At 41.0% G+C, this 21,322-nt stretch overlaps 1 protein-coding gene across 2 annotated transcripts in view; it reads left to right on the top strand.

The window, feature by feature from the left end:
* LOC120927324 (mucin-2-like) overlaps nt 1-20,798 on the top strand; it is a 35,574-nt gene extending 14,776 nt beyond the window's left edge. The window contains exons 2-5 of one of the 2 annotated variants that reach the window (XM_040337912.1): nt 5,268-5,370; nt 10,412-10,423; nt 12,166-12,885; nt 18,821-20,798. In XM_040337912.1, the coding sequence (XP_040193846.1) occupies nt 5,289-5,370; nt 10,412-10,423; nt 12,166-12,885; nt 18,821-20,433 (2,427 nt within the window). In that variant the 5' untranslated portion in view covers nt 5,268-5,288 and the 3' untranslated portion in view covers nt 20,434-20,798. The remainder of the gene's footprint in view (nt 1-5,267; nt 5,371-10,411; nt 10,424-12,165; nt 12,886-18,820) is intronic. The other variant, XM_040337913.1, reaches the window with a different exon arrangement.
* Nucleotides 20,799-21,322: the final 524 nt, after the last annotated feature.

Consider the following 21,322-nt stretch of genomic DNA (forward strand, 5'->3'; position numbering starts at 1 on the left):
GGGGGCTATCGCAAGCGATACGAAAGTTCCCATGTTACAAAGAACCATTGGAAATTTTACTATTTGTACTAAAGTTAAAAAATATGCAAAATAGGTGTAAAAAAGGTGTCATTAAAGTGTTTGTTTACCAATGGCCAAGCAAACTAGGTGAGTTGGAGGCTTTGGTGCGTGGAGAGAACAATAATTTAATTTATAATGCTGAATCTTGGCTTTATTCTTCACATGACTGGGCTATTAATGTTCCTGGCTATGCTCTCTTTCGGGGGGGAGGGAGGCAGAGTAAAACATAAAGGTGGCAGTGTCTGTCTCTATGTGAGAAAAGATCTCAAAGTGAATGTGAATGAGGACCCAGTTGATGGAGAGTGTTATGAGGCTGAAGCATTATGGGTAGAATTGCATATGAGTGTACGTACTACAAAGGTTTTGATTGGAGTTTGTTATAGACCTCCCAGTGTTAATAAGGAGGTGGAGACTCAGCTCCTTGCACAGATAGAAAGGGCTGCAAGGGCTGGGACAATGATGATAATGGGGGATTTTAACTACCCGGAGATTGACTGGCGTAATGACACTGCTGGGACAGTTAAAGGGTCAACATTTATAAATCTATTACAAGACATTTTTATGGTACAGTTTATTGAGGCCCTCACTAGGAATGATACTCTGCTGGACCTGGTAACCTCACACCATGCAGAGCTTATTGCTAATGTTCATAAAAATGAACATCTGGTCAGCAGTGACCATAAGATGGTTTAATTTAATGTTAGCTGTAAACAAAAAGCACATACTGATAAAACATAAGATATAAAAACACTTAACTTTAAGAGAGCAAATTTTCCAAGTCTGAGGGCTGCTCCGAAACTTAGACTGGGAGGGAATATTGGCATAGATGAACACAGAACAGAAATGGGAATTCTTCAAAACTTGCGAACTTACTACAAAATATATTCCTGTGGGCAACAAGTTTAAAAGGCTAAAAATAAAACCTATCTCAGCAGAGGACTGGCATGACATGGTCTCCAATATGCATAAATGCACACACTCTATCACCATCAAAGAGACTGTAGTCAAGCTTCATACCTGCTGGTATTACACCCCTGTTAGGTTGCACAAAATTTAACCATTGGTACCCAACACTTGCTTTAGGGAATGTCGAGACAGTGGTGCTCTCCTTCACACATTCTGGAGCTGAGGTCTTTATGGCAACAAACTTCCACAATGGTGCTCCAAATAACGGGGGTACCCATAACACTAATTTACCAGATGTGTATTTTATTTATCTGCCCTCCTCAAAAGTTTGCACATATACTTTTTAGTGTCATCCAATGGGCAATAGCCCTTAATTGGCGTTCCCCTTCTGTGCCGTGGTCACAAGTGCTTTTCCGCATGGAGTCTATCAGAATAATGGAGAGGGTGCATCATACTCTCATGGACTCCATGCACATTTTTGACCATAAATGGGAATATTGGTCAGCTTATTGGTCAGCTTATTGGTCAGTCTAAGCATAAACTGTATTTGGGAGTTTCCTTCATCCCATTTGTAATAGCTTGACATGTTTGATGTCTCTTATGGTAATACATGTAGGACCAATGATTATTTTATATAGATGCTCTTGACCTAAACATACTTCACAAGTAGTCAAATATTTTATCTTGCAGATGCGATGTTGTTTCTTTAGTTATATATTTTTTTCTTGTGTTCCGTTTTTCTTAAAGTTATAATGAGAGATGTATATTTGTATAAACATCTCTTGTCTTTCGAATGTACTTACTGATCTCTCTGTGCCTCTATATATATATATATATATATATATATATATATATATATATATATATATATATATATATATATATATATATATATATATATATATATATATATATATATATATATATATATATATATATATATATATGCCTAAATACTTCAATAAAACATTTGTAAACAAAACAAAATAAACAAAACCTGTGGCTCACATCCAAAGTAAAAACTATAAATGATAAATTTAAATGATACATTTATAAATGATATATAAATATATAAATGATAAATGAAAAGAGCTTTTAAAAAATATAAAAATGAAGGAACAGTATCATCTTTTAATTTTACAAGGAATATTACAGAATATGTAAAAAGGAAATCAAGACTACAAAAATTCTGTAAGACAAAATCAAAGATATTCTTCAAATATATTAATAATAAAAAAAAGGTCAGGTGTGAGCATGTTGGTCCTTTGCAAAATGAACTGGAGTGGGTGACTGGGGACAAAGAAAAGGCAAATTTATGAACTACCTTCTTCAGCTCTATGTGTACATAGGATCATGGGAGAGCTCATGTCCATAATGGGATGATATTGACACAGTCCTAAACGATCCACAATGGCTCAAAATAGACATGGTCCAGAATTATTTAGACAGAATAAAGGTGGCTAAAGCACCTGGACCAGATGGCATACACATTTCAAAGTCATTGTTTCTAATTTTAAGGAACTATTTTTTTCCAAATAACATTTTTTTGGTTTGTATTTTAATACAAAGAAAAAACAGAAGATACACGCATTCAAAAAAAAGTAATGCATTATGCATCATAACTGGTGTACAATCAATCATAGCACTGTGTGATGTGCTTAAAGATAGTAGAAGTACAACTTCTGATGCAGCCATATCGCTGCTCATGCAGTATGGCGCTAAGTAACAATATGTATCATCTAGTGTAATGTAATAAAAATCACAAAAAATTGATAAAACAAGGAGAGAAAGGAGAAGAAGAAAGTAAGAGGTCATCGTATTAGCTCGCCTACATGTTTAGGGTGGGTCCTCACGGAGGTGCCACAACTCCCACACTTTATCGTGGGCCTCTATTCTGTCCTGCATCCTGGCGGTCATTTTCTCCATTAGTTCCACATCTTTGACTTTTAGCACATAGGGCATCAGAGGAAGGTGAGGAGCGTTGCCTACAGTTAAGAGCAATGAGGCAATGCGCAGCTGTGAGGATGTGATGCAATAGCTTTTTATAGGGCTTGAGAATTTTCAGTGGTGACAGGCCTAGTGAAAAGAGTTTCGGTGTCGTGGAGACAGGTACCTCAAAAAGGTGATTTAGCAGCTGTTGAACCGAGTTCCAAAAAGGAGTAATCAGTGGGCAGCTCCAATAGATATGAAGGAAGGTATCTTTGTCTGTATGGCAATGCCAGCAGTGGTCTAAACTAGTAGGGTAGATGGCATGGAGCACATCTGGGTTCATGTACCAAAATTAGAAGATTTTATAGGCGTTTTCCTTGTACAGTGTGCAAAAACAGCTTTTGGCTGCTTAGGACCAAATCACCTGCCATGTCTCTATAGGGATTTCCTCACTGAGTGCTCTCTCCCAATGGAGCATGTAAGCATGTTTATGGAGTAGGCATTCAGTATCCAATATATATTGGAAATTAAACCCTGCTGGGCAGAGCCTTCTAGAATTAAATTTTTCAAAGGGGGATGGGGGGGGGGGGAGAATTGCAGGTTTGGGGGCATAGTGGCGAATTTGCAGATACCTGTAAAACACCTGGGGAGGCAGATCAAAATTTGTCCTGAAGTTTGGCAAATGGCAACAGTTTGCGAGACCAAGGATTTAAGGGACTCTTTAATGACTGGAATGGTACCACTGGATTGGCGTAAGGCCAATGTGGTGCCTATATTTAAAAAGGGATCAAAGTCTTCACCAAGTAACTATAGACCTGTTAGTTTAACTTCTATAGTTGGGAAGATACTGGAGAGTTTAATAAAAGACCACATAGATGAGTTGCTAGAAAAAAAACATTTAAAAAAAAAAGTTAGCATAGATTCACGAAAGACAGCTGTTTTCAGACAAATCTGATTTCTTTTTATGAGGTAAGCAAAACCTTGGACAGAGGGGTGGCTGTGGACGTGGTAAACTTAAATTTTGCAAAAGCGTTTGACAAAGTCTACAGGCTTGGAAAGACCAGTTTGTAAATGAATAGAAAACTGGCTAAAAGACTGTAATCAGAGAGTAGTGGTTATTGATTCATACTCTGAATGGTCCAAGATTATCAGTGTTGTACCCCATGGTTTAGTGTTGGGAGCCTTACTTGTTATTATATTTATAAATTATATAGGGCCTGGAATTAAAAGTACCATTTCAGTGTTTACAGGTGACACCAAGCTATGCAGTAGAATAACGTCCTTACAGAATGCCTCCAACTTACGAGCCAACCTCAATGCACTCTTTAATTGGGCAACTGTGTGGCAAATGAGGTTTAATGTTGATAAATGTAAAGTTATGCACTTGGGGGCTAAAAATATAAGACGCATCATACATACTAGGGGGAGTACAACTAGGGAAATCAATGGTGGAGAAGGATCTGAGTGTTCTGGTAGATCATAGATTTAATAATACTATTCAATGCCAAGCAGTGGTTTCCAAAGCAAGCAAAATAATTGTTTGTATTTAAAAGAGGTATGGACTGCAGAGAGAGAGAGAGAGAGAGAGAGAGAGAGAGAGAGAGAGAGATAGAGAGAGAGAGAGAGAGAGAGAGAGAGAATTTTGCCCCTGTACAAATTATTAGCAGGATCTCATCTTGAATACGCAGTTCAGTTTTGGGCACCAGTTCACAAAAAAGGATATTGGGGATCTAGAGAAAGTGCAGAGAAGGGCAACCAAACAAATAAGAGGCATGGGGGAGCTCAACTATGAGGAAAGATTAGAGGAACTGAATTTAGGAGATTAAGGGGGGATAAATTCATAATACATAAGTGGTCCATATAGTAAACTTGGTATTGAGTTATTCACTTTAAGGTCATCACAGAGCACAAGTGGGCACTATTTAATGCTGGAGTAAAATAAATTTAATCTCCAAATTAATGGAATGGTTTCTTCACAGTATAAGCTGTAAAGTGTGGAATAGACAGCTCAGTAGATTGTTTTAAAAAAAAGTCTGGATTCTTTCCTAAATGCACATAATATGCACATAATATAACTGGATACTAATATTTATATGTAAAGTTGATCCAGGGAATATCCGATTGCCTCTTGGGGGGCAACAGGAAGGAATTTTTTCCCCATTGGAGCAAATTGAATCATGCTTTACTGTTTTTTTGTTTGTTTTTTTGCCTTCCTCTGGATCAAATGTGTGTATAGGATAGTGTATATGGAGGTTTTCTATTTGTTTTGTTTTTTAGTTTTTTTATATGTTGGTTGAACTGGATGGACTAGTATTTTTTTTTCAACTAGATTAACTATGCAACTATGTATAACAACATATCTGTCTTTTTAGCAGTGGCCAACAACGTTCATCATGGGTGGCATAAAGTTCATGTTGGGAGTACTGATTCTGGCTGTATGTGTCAGGGAAAGTGTTTCACAGATCGCTGTACAGAGTAAGTACATCATATTCTCTTAACAAGCTAATATGTTTACATAATATTTCCATTTTTGCAATAAGGAGTTCCTGCTTTGAGAGCAAAGTTCCAAACCTAGGTCAAAACGTGCCATATGCCTATAAGGCCGCGCACACACGGTCGGTCCGTCTAATGAGAATGGTCCTAAGGACCGTTGTCATCGGTTAACCGATGAAGCTGACTGATGGTTAAAAAAACGTTCGTGTCAGAACGCGGTGACGTAAAACACAACGACGTGCAAAAAAAAAACAAAGTTCGATGCTTCCAAGCATGCGTCGACTTGATTCTGAGCATGTGCGGGTTTTTAACCGATGCTTTTGCATACAAACCATCGGTTTTGACCTATCGGTTATCAGTCCATCGGTTGAATTTCAAAGCAAGTTCTCTTTTTTTTGATAACTGACCGATGGGGATCACACACGATAGGTTTGGACCGATGAAACGGTCCTTCAGTCTGTTTTCATCGGTTTTGTCCGACCATGTGTACGCGGCCTAAGTGTATGTCTAGGCAAAGTGACCCCCCCAAACCTCCCTCTCCCCCTGTAAAGCATGTCTAATTTTTTTTCTACCTTGTGACAAACAGCTTTTATTACTTACTTCTGGGAGCTTAGTTCCTATTGATTTAGGCATGTCTCCAGAACTACAATTCCTAAACACCCTACCTATATACACAGTGTGTGAATATGCTCTTATGGGTCAATGCAGCAGCACTGTTTGACTGGAAAATAAATCAATGTATACATATGGAGAAAGCCAGAAAGGTTTGGGGACAGGCAGAGTTCTGTAGTCCAGAAGGCAGGAATTGCAATGCTGGTTGGCATTTCAGTGCCACAGGAATACCCTGCTGTCAGTCCAAAACAGGGAGTTACGAGCACACTGCAATTCTGGCATAATGATATTTTCTGTACTTAAGGCATTTTAAAGGGATTAAACATTGGGAAAAGTGTATGTGTTATACATTTTTTTTTTGCCCTTACATAAACTTTAACCACTTCTTGTTTTAAAATTTAGGAGCTGCGTCCTAAAAAACTTCTAAGGATGTATTTCCTTAACCACTTAACCCCCGGACCATATTGCTGCCCAAAGACCAGAGTACTTTTTGCGATTCGGGACTGCGTCGCTTTAACAGACAATTGCGCGGTCGTGCGACGTGGCTCCCGAACAAAATTGGCGTCCTTTTTTTCCCACAAATAGAGCTTTCTTTTGGTGGTATTTGATCACCTCTGCGTTTTTTATTTTTTGCGCTATAAACAAAAATAGAGAGACAATTTTGAAAAAAATGTATATTTTTTACTTTTTGCTATAAAAAATATCCCCCAAAAATATATAAAAAAACATTTTTTTTCCTCAGTTTAGGCCGATACGTATTCTTCTACCTATTTTTCGTAAAAAAAAATTGCAATAAGCGTTTATTGATTGGTTTGCGCAAAAGTTATAGCGTTTACAAAATAGGGGGTATTTTTATGTCATTTTTATTAATATATTTTTCTTACTAGTAATGGCGGCGATCAGCGATTTTTTTTCGGTATTGCGACATTATGGCGGACACTTCGGACACTTTTGACACATTTTTGGGACCATTGGCATTTTTATAGCGATCAGTGCTATAAAAATGCATTGGATTACTATAAAAATGCCACTGGCAGTGAGGGGGTTAACACTAGGGGGCGGGGAAGGGGTAAAGTATGTCCCTTGTGTGTTCTTACTGTGGGGGGGGGTGGCCTCACTAGGGGAAACACTGATCCTCTGTTCATACATTGTATGAACAGAAGATCAGCGTTTCCCCCGCTGACAGGACCGGGAGCTGGGTGTTTACACACACAGCTCCCGGTCCCCGCTCTGTAACGAGCGATCGCGTGTGCCCGGCGGCGATCGCGCCCGCCGGGCACACGCACGGGAGTCGGGGGCGAGCGGGGGGCGCGCCCCTAGTGGCGGCTGAGAGAGAGGACGTTATACTACGTGCTCTCGCCCAGCAGAGCCAACTTGCCGACGTAGAACGGCGGTGCGCGGTCGGCAAGTGGTTAATCCTGCTGTTCTCCTCATGCCACCACTACCCCTACCACTAGTACCAGCAATTACTGGCTGTCAAAATGACAGCTGGGAATTGCTTTGCATTACATAGCAGGAGTGGCTCCTGAGTAAAGGGGACCCACAACTTTTTTTCCTTCCTCCTAAAAAAAGGTAGAAAGGCCACATGATTGTTGATGGCCTGGTGGATGTGGGGCTGGACTATTTAAATAGTACAAAACACACAGACACCATTGCAAGGCTCCATTCACACATAGGCGTTTTAACGCCTGAAGCCCGACGCTATTGCAGCCTAAAATACGCTGGAGGGGTGATTTAACATTGTCCTCTATGGAGATGGTTCACATCTCCACGCCGAACGCCGAAACGCCGTACGCCTGAAGCTCAAAACAAGTCCCTGACCCTTTTTTTCAGGCGGCTTCGCCGTTCGGCATAGCCGACAATGCTAAATCACCCCTCCAGCGAAAACCGCGTTAAAAAACGCCACGTTTTGTCGTGGCAAATCGCGGTACAAAACGCTGCAATTTGTCGCGGCAAATCGCGGTACAAAACGCTGCGCTAACGTGTGAATGCAGCCTTAAAGTCCTTTAAAAAATACCATCAATAAATATGTAAATCTGATGTCAGTCACATCGTCCAGCTATTTAGATCCATTGTCAGTCAGGATGAGTGATGCCTTAGCAATCTGACGACCCATGCAATGACGACTCTCTCCTGCCCCACTGCTACTCCCGTTTTAGATGCCGGTTGGCACCAGCTAGTGATGCTGCCTGATGTCATTGATCATAAATGGTAAAAAATTGCCTTGGTCCATGTTCCCTATGTCTTTGCCCTGCTACAGTTCCCCCCATTTTACTAAAAGCATGCAAATTGGCCTTGAAAAAAGCTTGAACAAAATTTACAAGGTTTACACTCAAAGACTTCAATGGGGTCTGGGTGCTACGTTTGGGAACTTTGCCAGTTCACTCATCTCTAGTCACTACTATTTAAAAATGAATAGTGCTAAAAAGTTATCTTCAACACAGCTTCAAACTTGTTTGGAAGTTTGAATCGAATTAGTAATTATGCAACCAGCAACAAGACAGAAACTGCATTGAGTAGGCAACTGACCCACTGATCTCACATATGAGGAGCTCTCTAAAAATGTCTGCAGTGGAAAAGATGTAAGGATTCAGGGCCAAATCCACAAAGATCCGGCGTAACGTAAATTTTTCCATTTAAGTTACACTGCCTTAAAATTTCTACCTAAGTGCCCGATCCACAAAGCACTTACCTAGAAATTTTGGGCTGTGTAACTTAAATTCCGCCGGCGCAAGGCGTTCCTCTTCAAATGGGGGCGATTCCCATTTAAATGAGGCGCGCTCCCGCGCCGGCCGTACTGCGCATGCTCGTGACGTCATTTTCCCGACATGCATAGCGCGAAATTACGTTACGCCGAGCTTTGTGGATCGCGTCGGGTCAATAAAGTTGCGTCGGGAAAAAAAAAAGATTCGGCGGGAAAAAAATAATAAAAAAAATTAAATAAATCGCGTCGCTGGACAGAAGGGTCTGCTTTTACATGGTGTACTAACTTTACACCTTGTAAAAGCAGCCCTAATTTTGCGTTTGCAAACTAAAACTTACGGAGAAAAAACGAAGCTGAAAAGCTTCGTGGATCTCCGTAAGTGCTAATTTGCATACCCGAGGCGGCATTTCGACACAAAATGCCCCCAGTGGCGGATGCGGTACTGCATCCTAAGATCCGGCAGTGTAAGTCCCTTACACATGCCGGATTTTCTGCCTAACTATGGAAAACTGATTCTGTGGATCAGTTCCATAGTTAGGACCAGGGATACGATGGCGTAACAGCAGTTACGCCGTCGTATCCCTTTTGTGGATTTGGCCCTCAGATTTTAGCACATTTGCAAAGTTAGCTGCTTACTTATTGTCTGGGTAAGTTAATTTATGTATTGTGAATTAGTTCATATTCTTTATGTAATTAATACTAGTGAAGTTATAACAATTAAACAATTGTTCATAATTAGACTGCAGACTTGTGTATGTAAAGACAAATTATAGTTTTACTTTTGGATAAAATAAGAAAGGGTTTTACTCTCTCTCTATGTCACCCTGATTATCCTAGTGGCCGTTGTCATTGAGACATAAAGTGAGGGAAATTCAGATATTTGATTTGTCATCAGAGTAGGGGCTCATTTACACTTGCTTCAAAACATGGCTTTGTTAAAGTTCTCTGAACGCTAATCTACTGTCACTAAATAAAATGGTTAGCTTACAGTCCTATTTACACCTTGCTTTTGTTTTGCTTCGGCTTTGCTTCAAAAATTATACCCCATGTAGCTTTAGTGATGATTCAAAGTGAATTCAAAACCTCCATAGAAGTCTATGGCAAAGCTTGCTTAAAGCCCCACTGAAGCCCCACCGAAGCCTCATTGAAGCCCCACAAAGCCTCACCGAAGGCTCACCAAAGCCCCACCAAAGGCTCACCAAAGCCCCACCAAAGGCTCACCAAAGCCCCACCAAAGCCCCACCAAAGGCTCACCAAAGCCCCACCAAAGGCTCATTAAAGCCCCACCAAAGGCTCATTAAAGCCCCCACCAAAGGCTCACCAAAGCCCCACCAAAGGCTCATTAAAGCCCCACCAAAGGCCCATCGAAGGCCATCGAAGGCCCAGCGAAGCACCAAGCAAAATCAAGATGTAAACAGGACTGTAAGCTAACCATTTTAATTAATGATTTTGACTGGTGCTCAGAGAGCTCTAACAAAGCGTGTCCGAAGCCATGTTTTGAAGCAAGCGTAAACTAGCCCTTAGAGACAGGGGCAAACATCCAATGGGGACAAATGTTCTTGTGGCAGCTGTCATCGAAGGGATTCCCCTAAATTTTTTGGAGGTTTCTTCTCATTTCCTGTTGAAAATATAATCCTTTTTTTTGTTTTTAGGTTATGCATTTTCAAGTTAACTAATCCTTTTTTTTCTTTTTGTTTTCTTTTTCAGATTTTACCTCATGTGAGTATATGACCTGCAACACTGAAAACATTATTCTTAATCACACTATACATAGGAATCCACAGAACTGTAAAGAGCACCCGATTCCCATATAAAGAACAACATTATCCATGATGAAGAAAAAAGAAAAGAAAAAACACAGAGCTTATGAATTATAAACATATGATTCAGCTGATTAATATGGAACGAAACCCTCCTATCCTCCAAGGATGGCACCCTCTTAGCTGTTTCTTTAGATATACAGTTTTCATTATGCTGCAGACATGACAAGCTATAAGACCAGCCATCTGATCTTTGAAAGATTGGTTACGAGCTGATTAAGCACATGGGCAACTAATACAGTTATCACTAGAAGCATGCCTTAAAGGGGTTGTAAATGTACAATTTATTTTTCCTAAATAGCTTCCTTTACCTTAGTGCAGTCCTCCTTCACTTACCTCATCCTTCCATTTTGCTTTTAAATGTCCTTATTTCTTCTGAGAAATCCTCACTTCCTGTTCTTCTGTCTGTAACTCCACACAGTATTGCAAGGCTTTCTCCCTGGTGTGGAGTGTCGTGCTCGCCCCCTCCCTTGGATTACAGGAGAGTCAGGACGCTCTCTACGTTGCAGATAGAGAAAGGAGCTGTGTGTTAGTGGTTGTCTTGACTCTCCAGTAGTCCAAGGGAGGGGGCGAGCACGACACTCCTCACCAGGGAGAAAGCCTTGCAATACCGTGTGGAGTTACAGACAGAAGAACAGGAAGTGAGGATTTCTCAGAAGAAATAAGGACATTTAAAAGCAAAATCAAAGAATGAGGTAAGTGATGGAGGACTGCACTAAAGTAAAGGAAGCTATTTAGGGGGAAAAAAACCCTGTGTAGAAAACACTGCACATGAGCTAGAAGGCAAATTTGAAATAAAAACACTGTGGGAAACAACATTGATATGTTTGATTTGAACCTCTTGCACATGGAGGGGTAGATCCACGTACAACGGCGCATTAATCCGCTGGGCGTAGCTTATCTAAGATACACTACGCCGCTGTAACTTTTCTTTTTTATTTCGAATCCTCAACGAATTTGCGTAGTGTATCTTTGGCGGTGTAAGGGCGCGGAATTCAAATCTCTGTGATGGGGGCGTGTTTTATGCAAATACGTCGTGACCCGACGTTTTTTTTAACTGCGCATGCACCGTCCGTGGGGGTATCCCAGTACGCATGCTCGAAATGAAACCGGAACAAGCCAATGTTTACGACGAGTGACGTCATTCTACGCAAATCTCTATTCGTGAACGACTTACGCAAACGACGTAAAAAATTAAAAATGCGAGGCGGGAACGACGGCCATACTTAACATTGAGTACGCCTCATAATAGCAGGTTTAACTTTACGCCGGAAAAAGCCGAACGCAAGTCCGGCCGGCGCATTTTTTTACGTCGTTTGCGTTCGGCTTTTTCCGGCGTAGATTTGAAATTAGCTAAAATGCTGTTTTTTATTTTCCTTGCATGTCCCCCTCAGATCTACAGCGACTGCACTTCTGAGTGCACTTTTTACTTGTAGTTTGCACTTGTAGTGCAAAGTGGATTTGCCTTTTCGTAAATAACCCCGCAATCTTCTTAATCGCATCTTTTTAATCTCATTAGAAATGTTATACAGTAATAGTAATATCCTATTCATATACAGTAAAAAAATATCGACATTTTTAGCATTCCAAATGTCTGCTAGACACTATTCAAATATGTGACATGGATTTTCATTTTCACAGATGCAAAAGCGTGCAGTGATTGCAACTCAACAACAAGTGCTGATTGTAACCCGAAGACAGGTTATGTATTGTGCTCCTGTAAGTCTGGTTTTCTCGGAGATGGCCTGAACTGCACAAAGTATGTGTTTTGTGACAGCAATCGGTGCTGCCCACAAGGATACACCTGGAATAGTGCAAAAAAACAATGCTTGGATAATAATGAGTGCAGCAGTGAAAGTACAAATGAATGTCTTGGTAAATCCTTCTGCAATAATAGGAATGGCATATACCTGTGCAGTGACCCTAAAAACCCTTCATGTCCTGATGCTCCCTGCGACGCTGGTTACGATTGTGATAAAACTGTACTTGCCAACGGTGCCGTTTCTTTAAGTTGTATTGATCCCTGTAATAATTACAAACAGATAGATGGCTCAAACAGACTATTTACTATCGACTCAACCAGAAGATTCCCAACCGACCGAAACCTTTATGGTTGGTACCGTTACAACAATGGCCTAGGGCTGAAGGTCGGGTGTGTTGGTTCCTTAAAATGTGGTTCCCTAACACCTCTTTCTCTGAGTAGCCAGCCAATTCTTAATGGAACCATCCAATCTATAAGTCTTATCAACAATGGATTAGCAAGCTGCACGCCGGGACAATCTATTCTCACGAAAGCCTGCTCTGAAGGGTTCTATGTCTACAAATTTAACGGGCTTTTAAATTTCGACGTGTATTGCACAGGTGAGTGGAGTAAATTGTCAAAATGTTGTTACAGTATCAAGCGGCAAAACCCATTACAATCTGTTTGTATTATCTCTTTAAAACGTAAGCCTCGTACACACGGTACAATTGTTGGCCAACCGAGCGTCTGATTTTTTTTTGTCAAAAGGGTGTGTGCCAAGATCTTGTCTTGCATACAAACGGTACACAATTGTTGTGCCACAAACACAAATGTAGTGACGTACTACGAGGAATTTCAGCTCTTGAGCTCCTTCCTTTGGACCCCTTCTGCTAATTTCGTGTTTGGTGAGCATTGATTCCGAGCATGCGTTGTTTGGACTTTCTACTTTTGTGTGACGGATTTGTGTACTGACCAATCTGAAAGTCAGGGGCCAGATCCACATACATCTGCGCAGAGCGCAGCGTATCTAAGATACGCTACGCCGCTGTAACTTACTTTTAGTTGGTTTGAATCCTCAACGAATTCGCGCCTAAGTTACAGTGGCGTAGTGTATCTCTCGCGGCGTAAGGGCGCGGAATTCAAATGGCTGTGATGGGGGCGTGTTTTATGTTAATACGTCGTGACCCGACGTAATCGTCGTTTTTTTTTTAATTGGGCATGCGCCGTCCCTGGGGGTATCCCAGTGCACATGCTCGAAACTAAACCGGGACCAGCCAATGCTTACGATGGTGACGTCATTCTACGCAAATTCCTATTCGCGAACGACTTACGCAAATGACGCAAAAAATTCAAAATTGTACGTGGGAAGGACACCCATACTTAACATTGAGTACGCCACCATATAGCAGCTTTAACTATACACCGGAAAAAGCCGAACGCAAACGACGGAAAAAAATGCGCCACGCCGACGTACGTTCGTGGATCGCCGTAAATATCTAATTTGCATACTCGACGCAGATTACGACGGAAACGGCACCTAGCGGCCGCCAAAAAATTGCATCTAAGATCCGAAGGCGTACGAAGACGTACGCCTGTCGGATCAAGCCGAGATGCCGTCGTATCTTGTTTTGAGGATTCAAAACAAAGATACAACGCGGGAATTTTGAAATTACGCCGGCGTATCAATAGATACGCCGGCGTAATTTATTTGTGGATCTGCCCCCAGATGTGTAACTGTCATTTGAAAAACGTTTACTAGCCTGTCATCCAACATTTGTTGTTGGAAAATTGGACAACAAATGTCAAAAGTAGCGTACTAACGGTAAGAATTTCAGACCACAGTCTGTCAACAGACAATCCCCTTCCAACAATCGAAACGTGTGTACGAGGCTTAACTTTCATTTACTAACAACTGTGTAGTATGTGGCCCTCCCTTCCTGTGTTATAAATATAGTTGTGCAAGGTTTTTATAATGGTGCTTGTGCAAAGGTTCAAAATATACCTGATCCTGCCAGTTTCTTCTCTCTATAAGGCCTTCTATAATAAGGTGACTACAAACACCCCAAGCTGCATGACAGTAGTCATTCTCCTATATGAACTACAGGCAGTTGTGCTTTTATCCAGTTTGCTGCAGTCAGGGCCCCCTGCTGGCTGATTGATAGATAGCTGCTCTGATCACTTTGCAGCTGAGACTGGGAATTTCTGGAACTCTAAAGCCCTGTACACACAATCGGATATCTGAAGGAATCTAATCCGATGGCTTTTTTCGTCGAAAAACCGATGAAGCTGACTTTCATCAGTCTTGCCTACACACCATCGGTCAAAAATCCGACTGTGTCCAAACGCAGTGACGTAAAACACTACAACGTGCTGAGAAAAATTAAGTTCAATGCTTCCGAGCATGCGTCGACTTGATTCTGAGCATGCGTGGATTTTTGACCGATGGACTTCCACACAGACAATCGTTTTTATGTTCTTATTTTTTTAACCGATGTAAAACAAACCGATGGGGCCCACACACGATCGGTTTGACTGATGAACAGTCCGTCGGTCTGTTTTAATCGGACAAAACAATTGTGTGTACAGGGCTTTACTTCCACTTCAGCTTGTTACAGGAAAATAAAACAATTACAGATCTACAGGCAGGATCAACAGATATTAAAACATTGTTACAGATGGACTAGGAAAAACAAAGGCTGCTTTGTTAACCACTTGGGATCCGCCTGCCGTCAATTGACGGCGACAGCGCGGATCCCAAAAGCCAACAGGACGTCAATTGACGTCCGCCCCTTTGGGCGGTCCCCGCGCGCGCTCCAGAGCGCGCAGCAGGGAAACTCTGTGTTGGCCGTGTCCCTTGGACACAGCCAATTACAGATCGCCGCGAACGGCCAATCAGAGTGGCCGTTTGCGATGCGATCTGTGCGGCCAATGAGAGATGTAAACATATGAGATCATCTCTCATTGCCGTTTTACACAGAGACAGCGGTGCTGTCTCTGGAGAGGAGACCGATCTGTGTCTCTTGTACATAGAGACACAGATCGGTCACCCCCCCCAGTCACCCCCCCTCAACCTACAGTTAGAACACTTTGTAGGAAACATATTTAACCCCTTCCTCACCCCCTAGTGTTAACCCCTTCAATGCCAGTCACATTTATACTGTAATTAGTGCATATTTATAGCACTGATCGCAGTATAAATGTGAATGGCGCCAAAAATGTGTCCGATGTGTCCGCCATAACGTCGCAGTCCCAATAAAAATCGCAGATCGCCGCCATTTCTAGTAAAAAAAAAAAATAATAAAAAATAATAATTCTGTCCCCTATTTTGTAAGCGCTATAACTTTTGCGCAAACCAGTCGCTTATTGCGATTTTTTTTTATTTTACCAAAAATATGTAGAAGAATACGTATCGGCCTAAACTGAGAAAATTAATTTAAAATTTAAATTGGGATATTTATTATAGCAAGAAGTAAAAAATATTGTATTTTTTTCAAAATTGTCGCACTTTTTTGTTTATAGCGCAAAAAATAAAAACCGCACAGGCGATCAAATACCACCAAAAGAAAGCTCTACTTGTGGGGAAAAAAGGACGTCAAATTTGTTTGGGAGCCACGTTGCACGACCGCGCAATTGTTAGTTAAAGCGACGCAGTGCCGAAAGCTGAAATTTCACCTGGGCAGGAGGGGGGTATATGTGCCCAGTAAGCAAGTGGTTAATGCTATTGACATACTACGCCAAATACAGTGTGTAATTTTGTTCATTCTTCCCAGAGTTACACTTTGATCTAGAGGAGATTGGCCAGTTATATGGTCAATCAATAATCAATCAGTCAAAACAAGATCTGTTTCCTCAGTAGCACTGGCGATGTGTTAACATATTCAACATTATTGGTTAACTGAGGAGCGGAATAGTAGGCTAGCAGTTTGTATATAGGCTAAAGGCCCAAACACACGATCGGATTTTTCGAAAGGAAAAGTGTGATGACAGGCTGTTGTCGGAAAATCGGACCGTTTGTACGCTCAATTGCTGTTGGATTTTCCGCCAACAAATGTGGGATAGCATGCTTTAAAATTTTCCGACAACAAATGTGTGATGTCGGATTTTCCGATCGTGTGTACTCAAGTCCGTGTGTTACATGTCAGTGTGTAATTTCAGTTTGCACAGGGCAGGTTAGTATAACACGTTTGTTATTTTTAAAGTAAAAAAACGCAAACCTTTATAACCCCTTTAAGGCGTCAGCATACCATGACATTTTGGACAATTTCACAGTTTGGGGATGGCCCCTTCCAGTTCCAACATGACTGCACACCAGTGCACAAAGCAAGGTCCTGGTGTGGAGGAACTTGACTGGCTTACACAGAGTCTTGACCTCAACCTGATAGAACACCTTTGGGATGAATTAAGAGGAGACTGTGAGCCAGGTCTTCTCATCCAACATCAGTGCCTGACCTCACAAATGCACTTCTGGATGCATTTCCAATACTATTAAATTACCTAAAATAAAAATAAAAAATGATTTTTTTTTTTTTTTTAATGCTGCAGAAGATGTGTAGACATGAGAAGTATGAGTCCCTGAGAGACATAAGAAACCATTAAGTGGTATTAGTCTCCATCATTTACCAAAATGTTATATTTTTTGGTTCTGATTATAGAACTTTTCTTATGTCTAGTCTACCTGAATTCTGGTTGGATGAGGCCCCATGTACTTATTTTTTAAGTTTTGGTATTTTAAATACATTTTAGCGAGCTGTAATAATAGCTGTTCTGCTAACTCACTGCTCCATTGTTAAAGCGGGGTTCCAAACACAATTAGCATTTTTTAAATGTATGTCCTTTCATCATGCGTTTTTATAATATAAATCCGGTCACCTACTATTTTACAATCCGCCGCCGCTCCGCATAGATATTCAAAAAAGATAGTTTATAAAAGTATGTCCACACCGTTGTCATTTTTCTTGTGGGCATTGTGAACCCCACAAGCACTTATGCCGCGTACACACGATAATTTTTCGGCATGAAGAAAACGTTGTTTTTCAAAAACGTCATTTAAAATGATCGTGTGTGGGCTACACATCATTTTTTCAGGTTCTGAAAAACGACAAAACAATGTAGTTTTTCGGGTTGTAAAAAATGATCGCGTGTGGGCTAAAACGACATAAAAAACCTGCGCATGCCCAGAAGCAAGTTATGAGACGGGAGGTAAAACTACCATTCATAATGGAGTAAGCACATTCATCACGCTGTAACAGACAAAAAAGCGCAAATCGTCTTTTACTAACACGGAATCAGCTAAAGCAGCCCAAAGGCGAATGGAACTTCCCCTTTATAGTGCCGTTGTACGTGTTGTACGTTACCGCGCTTTGCTAGATCATTTTTTAAAAACGATGGTGTGTAGGCAACGTTGTTTTAATGATGAAGTTGGGAAAACTTCGTTTTTTGGACATGCTGAAAAACAACGTTTTCTTTCATGCTGAAAAATGATCGTGTGTACGCGGCATTACTTCCTGGAAGTCTTGGATGGGGAGTTATAATGGGGAAGCGCACTGCATGCTGGGAAATGATGATACACATTTTCCAGCAGCATTAGCGTGCTGAGGAGCAGAGGGAGATGATGTCAGAATCCTAGGTGATCCTAGGTGATTCCGAAGGCAGATTTTGTGGGACCGCATAGCAACAGGCATTTCCAGAGTACAATTTTTTTATTTTTTTTTATTTTTTAGGTCTAATGAGCACAATAATGAAAAAAAATGTTTTGGTGGAAAGTCCACTTTAAGTAATGTATTTCTCAATATAATTAGTGATAATAGGATGAAAAGAACAGATACGCCCAAACCTGTTACTCTGCCTGTGGCTTGTTAAGAAGAGAAAAACACTGATAAGTTATCATTATTCAGGTTTGGAATCTGAAGAAACTGAAGGACCCTGCTTAAAATTAAGACAACTGAGCACAGCAAAAAGTAGAGATAGACTGATACAACAGCATACATTAGGAACATGGTATAAAACTATTCAAGTGGTTGGCCATCTCCGTGGCCACTATTGGCATAATAATTTGAAAGCAGAAGCTCAAACCACCCAGGTGCTCCCTAAAAACAGGTTATTTATAAACTTGTTGTATAGCAAAGAGAACTGTGGGGGAGACTGAGTATTCACACTAGTGCAAATTGGATCCGGATTTCTCAGCATCCAATTCAAATGTCAGGAGACCCTGACTGGCTCTCTATGTAGCTGGTTCACAGGTGCCGAGCAGTTTGCAAAAGAGTCCTGTGTGTCTTCTGGTTTGTTTCAGGTCCGAATCCAGCCAAAAATGTGGGTCTTATTTGTCCCCGTAATAGAGAACAGGGACACATCGGACCCCTGCTGTGAGCTGCTCCATGCAGCAGTGTGAACCCAGTCTAAAAGTAAATTGAAGAAGCTACACATTTCAGCAGCTGGGATAAAAGTTAAAGAGCACTGGTCAATCAGATTATAATTTGTACAGTACAGTATATACTGCATTGCATGACAATTGAGGCAGTACATTATAATAATTTTATGTTTATTTTTTATTTGCAGAATTGCCGCCTATCCCCACACCTCCTAGTACTACAGTTAGTACCACAACCACTACAACGCAACCAACAACTATTACTACAATCCCTACAACACAACCAACAACTGTTGCCACAACCACTACAACACAACCAACAACTATTACTACAATCCCTACAACACAACCAACAACTAGTACTTCAACCCCTACAACACAACCAACAACTATTACTACAATCCCTACAACACAACCAACAACTATTACTACAACCCCTACAACAGAACCAACAACTATTACTACAACCCCTACAACACAACCAACAACTATTACAACCCCTACAACACAACCAACAACTATTATTACAATCCCTACAACACAACCAACAACTATTACTACAACCCCTACAACACAACCAACAACTGTTACTACAACCCCTACAGCAGAAACAACTAGTACTACAATCCCTACAACAGAACCAACAACTGTTACTACAACCCCTACAACAGAACCAACAACTGTTACTACAGCCCCTACAACAGAAACAACTAGTACTACAACCCCTACATCAGAACCAACCAGTACTACAACCCCTACATCAGAACCAACCAGTACTACAACCCCTACAACAGAACCAGCTAGTACTACACCCCCAACAACAGAACCAACAACTGTTATTACAACCCCTACAACAAAAACAACTACTACTACAAACCTTACAACAGAACCAACAACTGTTACTACAACCCCTACAACAGAAACAACTAGTACTACAACCCCTGCAACAGAACCAACAACGGTTACTACAACCCCTACAACAGAAACAACTAGTACTACAACCCCTGCAACAGAACCAACAACGGTTACTACAACCCCTACAACAGAAACAACTAGTACTACAACCCCTGCAACAGAACCAATCAGTACTACATCCCCTACAACAGAACCAACTAGTACTACAACCCTTACAACACCCCCAACAACTGATACTACAACCCCTACAGAACAATCAACAACTAGTAGTACAACCACTACTCCTACCACTACATCTATTTCCACCTTTACACCAGGTGCAGGCATTACAACAGTTACATCCGAGACCACCACAGCATGTCTTAACACAACTTTACCATCACCTGTAATACCAACCACACATTTCTATAAAGAAGAGAATATAACCGTTACGACAGTGAAAAGCAGAAGTGTATTAAGTGTTCGAATTTTATCACAGGTGATTAACAACAAAGAGGTTAAAAGTCTAGAAATAAATGAAACCACAATAGTCAATATTGAGATGAAGACCATCAGCCATAGCAAAGTCCACACTAAAATTACAAAATCCATTTCTCCAACCTCGTTCCTGATTATTGTTGGAGATTCGGAACCAAAGTCATTTAGTAACAACACAGACACCAGCATAACCACTTCTGAAACCACACTTCCAAATACAGAGCCATTTACACGTGATTCATACTGCAGTAAACCAGCTCAGACCAACACCATCACCGAAACCTCTGCAATTGCTGGTAACACCTGCTCCAAGGTCACTTCTGCTTCTGCGACCACCACCATTACCACAACTGAGGAAGTCATTGTGCTGGGTCCGGATGGCTTTTCCAAGAGCTGCAATTACTTCTAATTCTGGTATACATGATGTATTTGTTACAGATGGGACTATAGCAGACTACACACCATTTTCTATGATACTAACACAGCTATTCTAAATGTTTGCAGTTACTTTTACGGATGATTTACACTTTAGTGATCTGTTGTGGTGCAAATGCAGCGCCATAATAGATCTAAAAATGCATATGATCCTTTTTTATAGCAACACAGAGCACCACAATGCATGGCGTTGCGATACATTATGCATTGCCATGTACTGTACAATGCATGGGTGTGGCATTAACAATGAGTGGCACATTGCACATTGCACATAGAGCAGCTGTGTTGCTGAGTGTGTGCTTTATCAAGTGTTGCCACACAGCACAACTGTTCATGGGCCCTTAGGCCCCATTCACACCTAAGCGACAAAACGCCCGACGCGGGACGCTTCTGTCGCTTGAGGGGAGAATTCCCATTGCCGTCTATGGAGATGGTTCACATCTCATAGACGCGCAACGCCTGTCGCCTGAAAAAAAGTCCCGGACCCTTTTTTTCACGCGACAGGCGCGTTTTCCCATAGACAGCAATGGGAATACTTTAGAAAAAAAAAAAAAAAAAAAGAAACATTTGTAATCGCGGCAAATCTGCCGCTACACGCGTACGCGGCTGTCGCTTAGGTGTGAATGCAGCCTTAGAGATATTATGCTCAATTCACTGAGATGGAGGAGTATTTTTAACTCAGATTGATATTTTATCACATGATAATGTTCTCCAAAAAATTCACAAACATTTATATGCATTAGTATTAGCATTAGCATTTAATTTCCAAAAGTACTATTATTTCATTTTTGTTATTTCATCTCACATTTTACCATTACTTCATACGCCTTTTTTTTTCCTGTTGTTCTTATTAGGCACTGCAT

Source organism: Rana temporaria, chromosome 2 (assembly GCF_905171775.1).
Source record: "Rana temporaria chromosome 2, aRanTem1.1, whole genome shotgun sequence".
Taxonomy (NCBI): domain Eukaryota; kingdom Metazoa; phylum Chordata; class Amphibia; order Anura; family Ranidae; genus Rana; species Rana temporaria.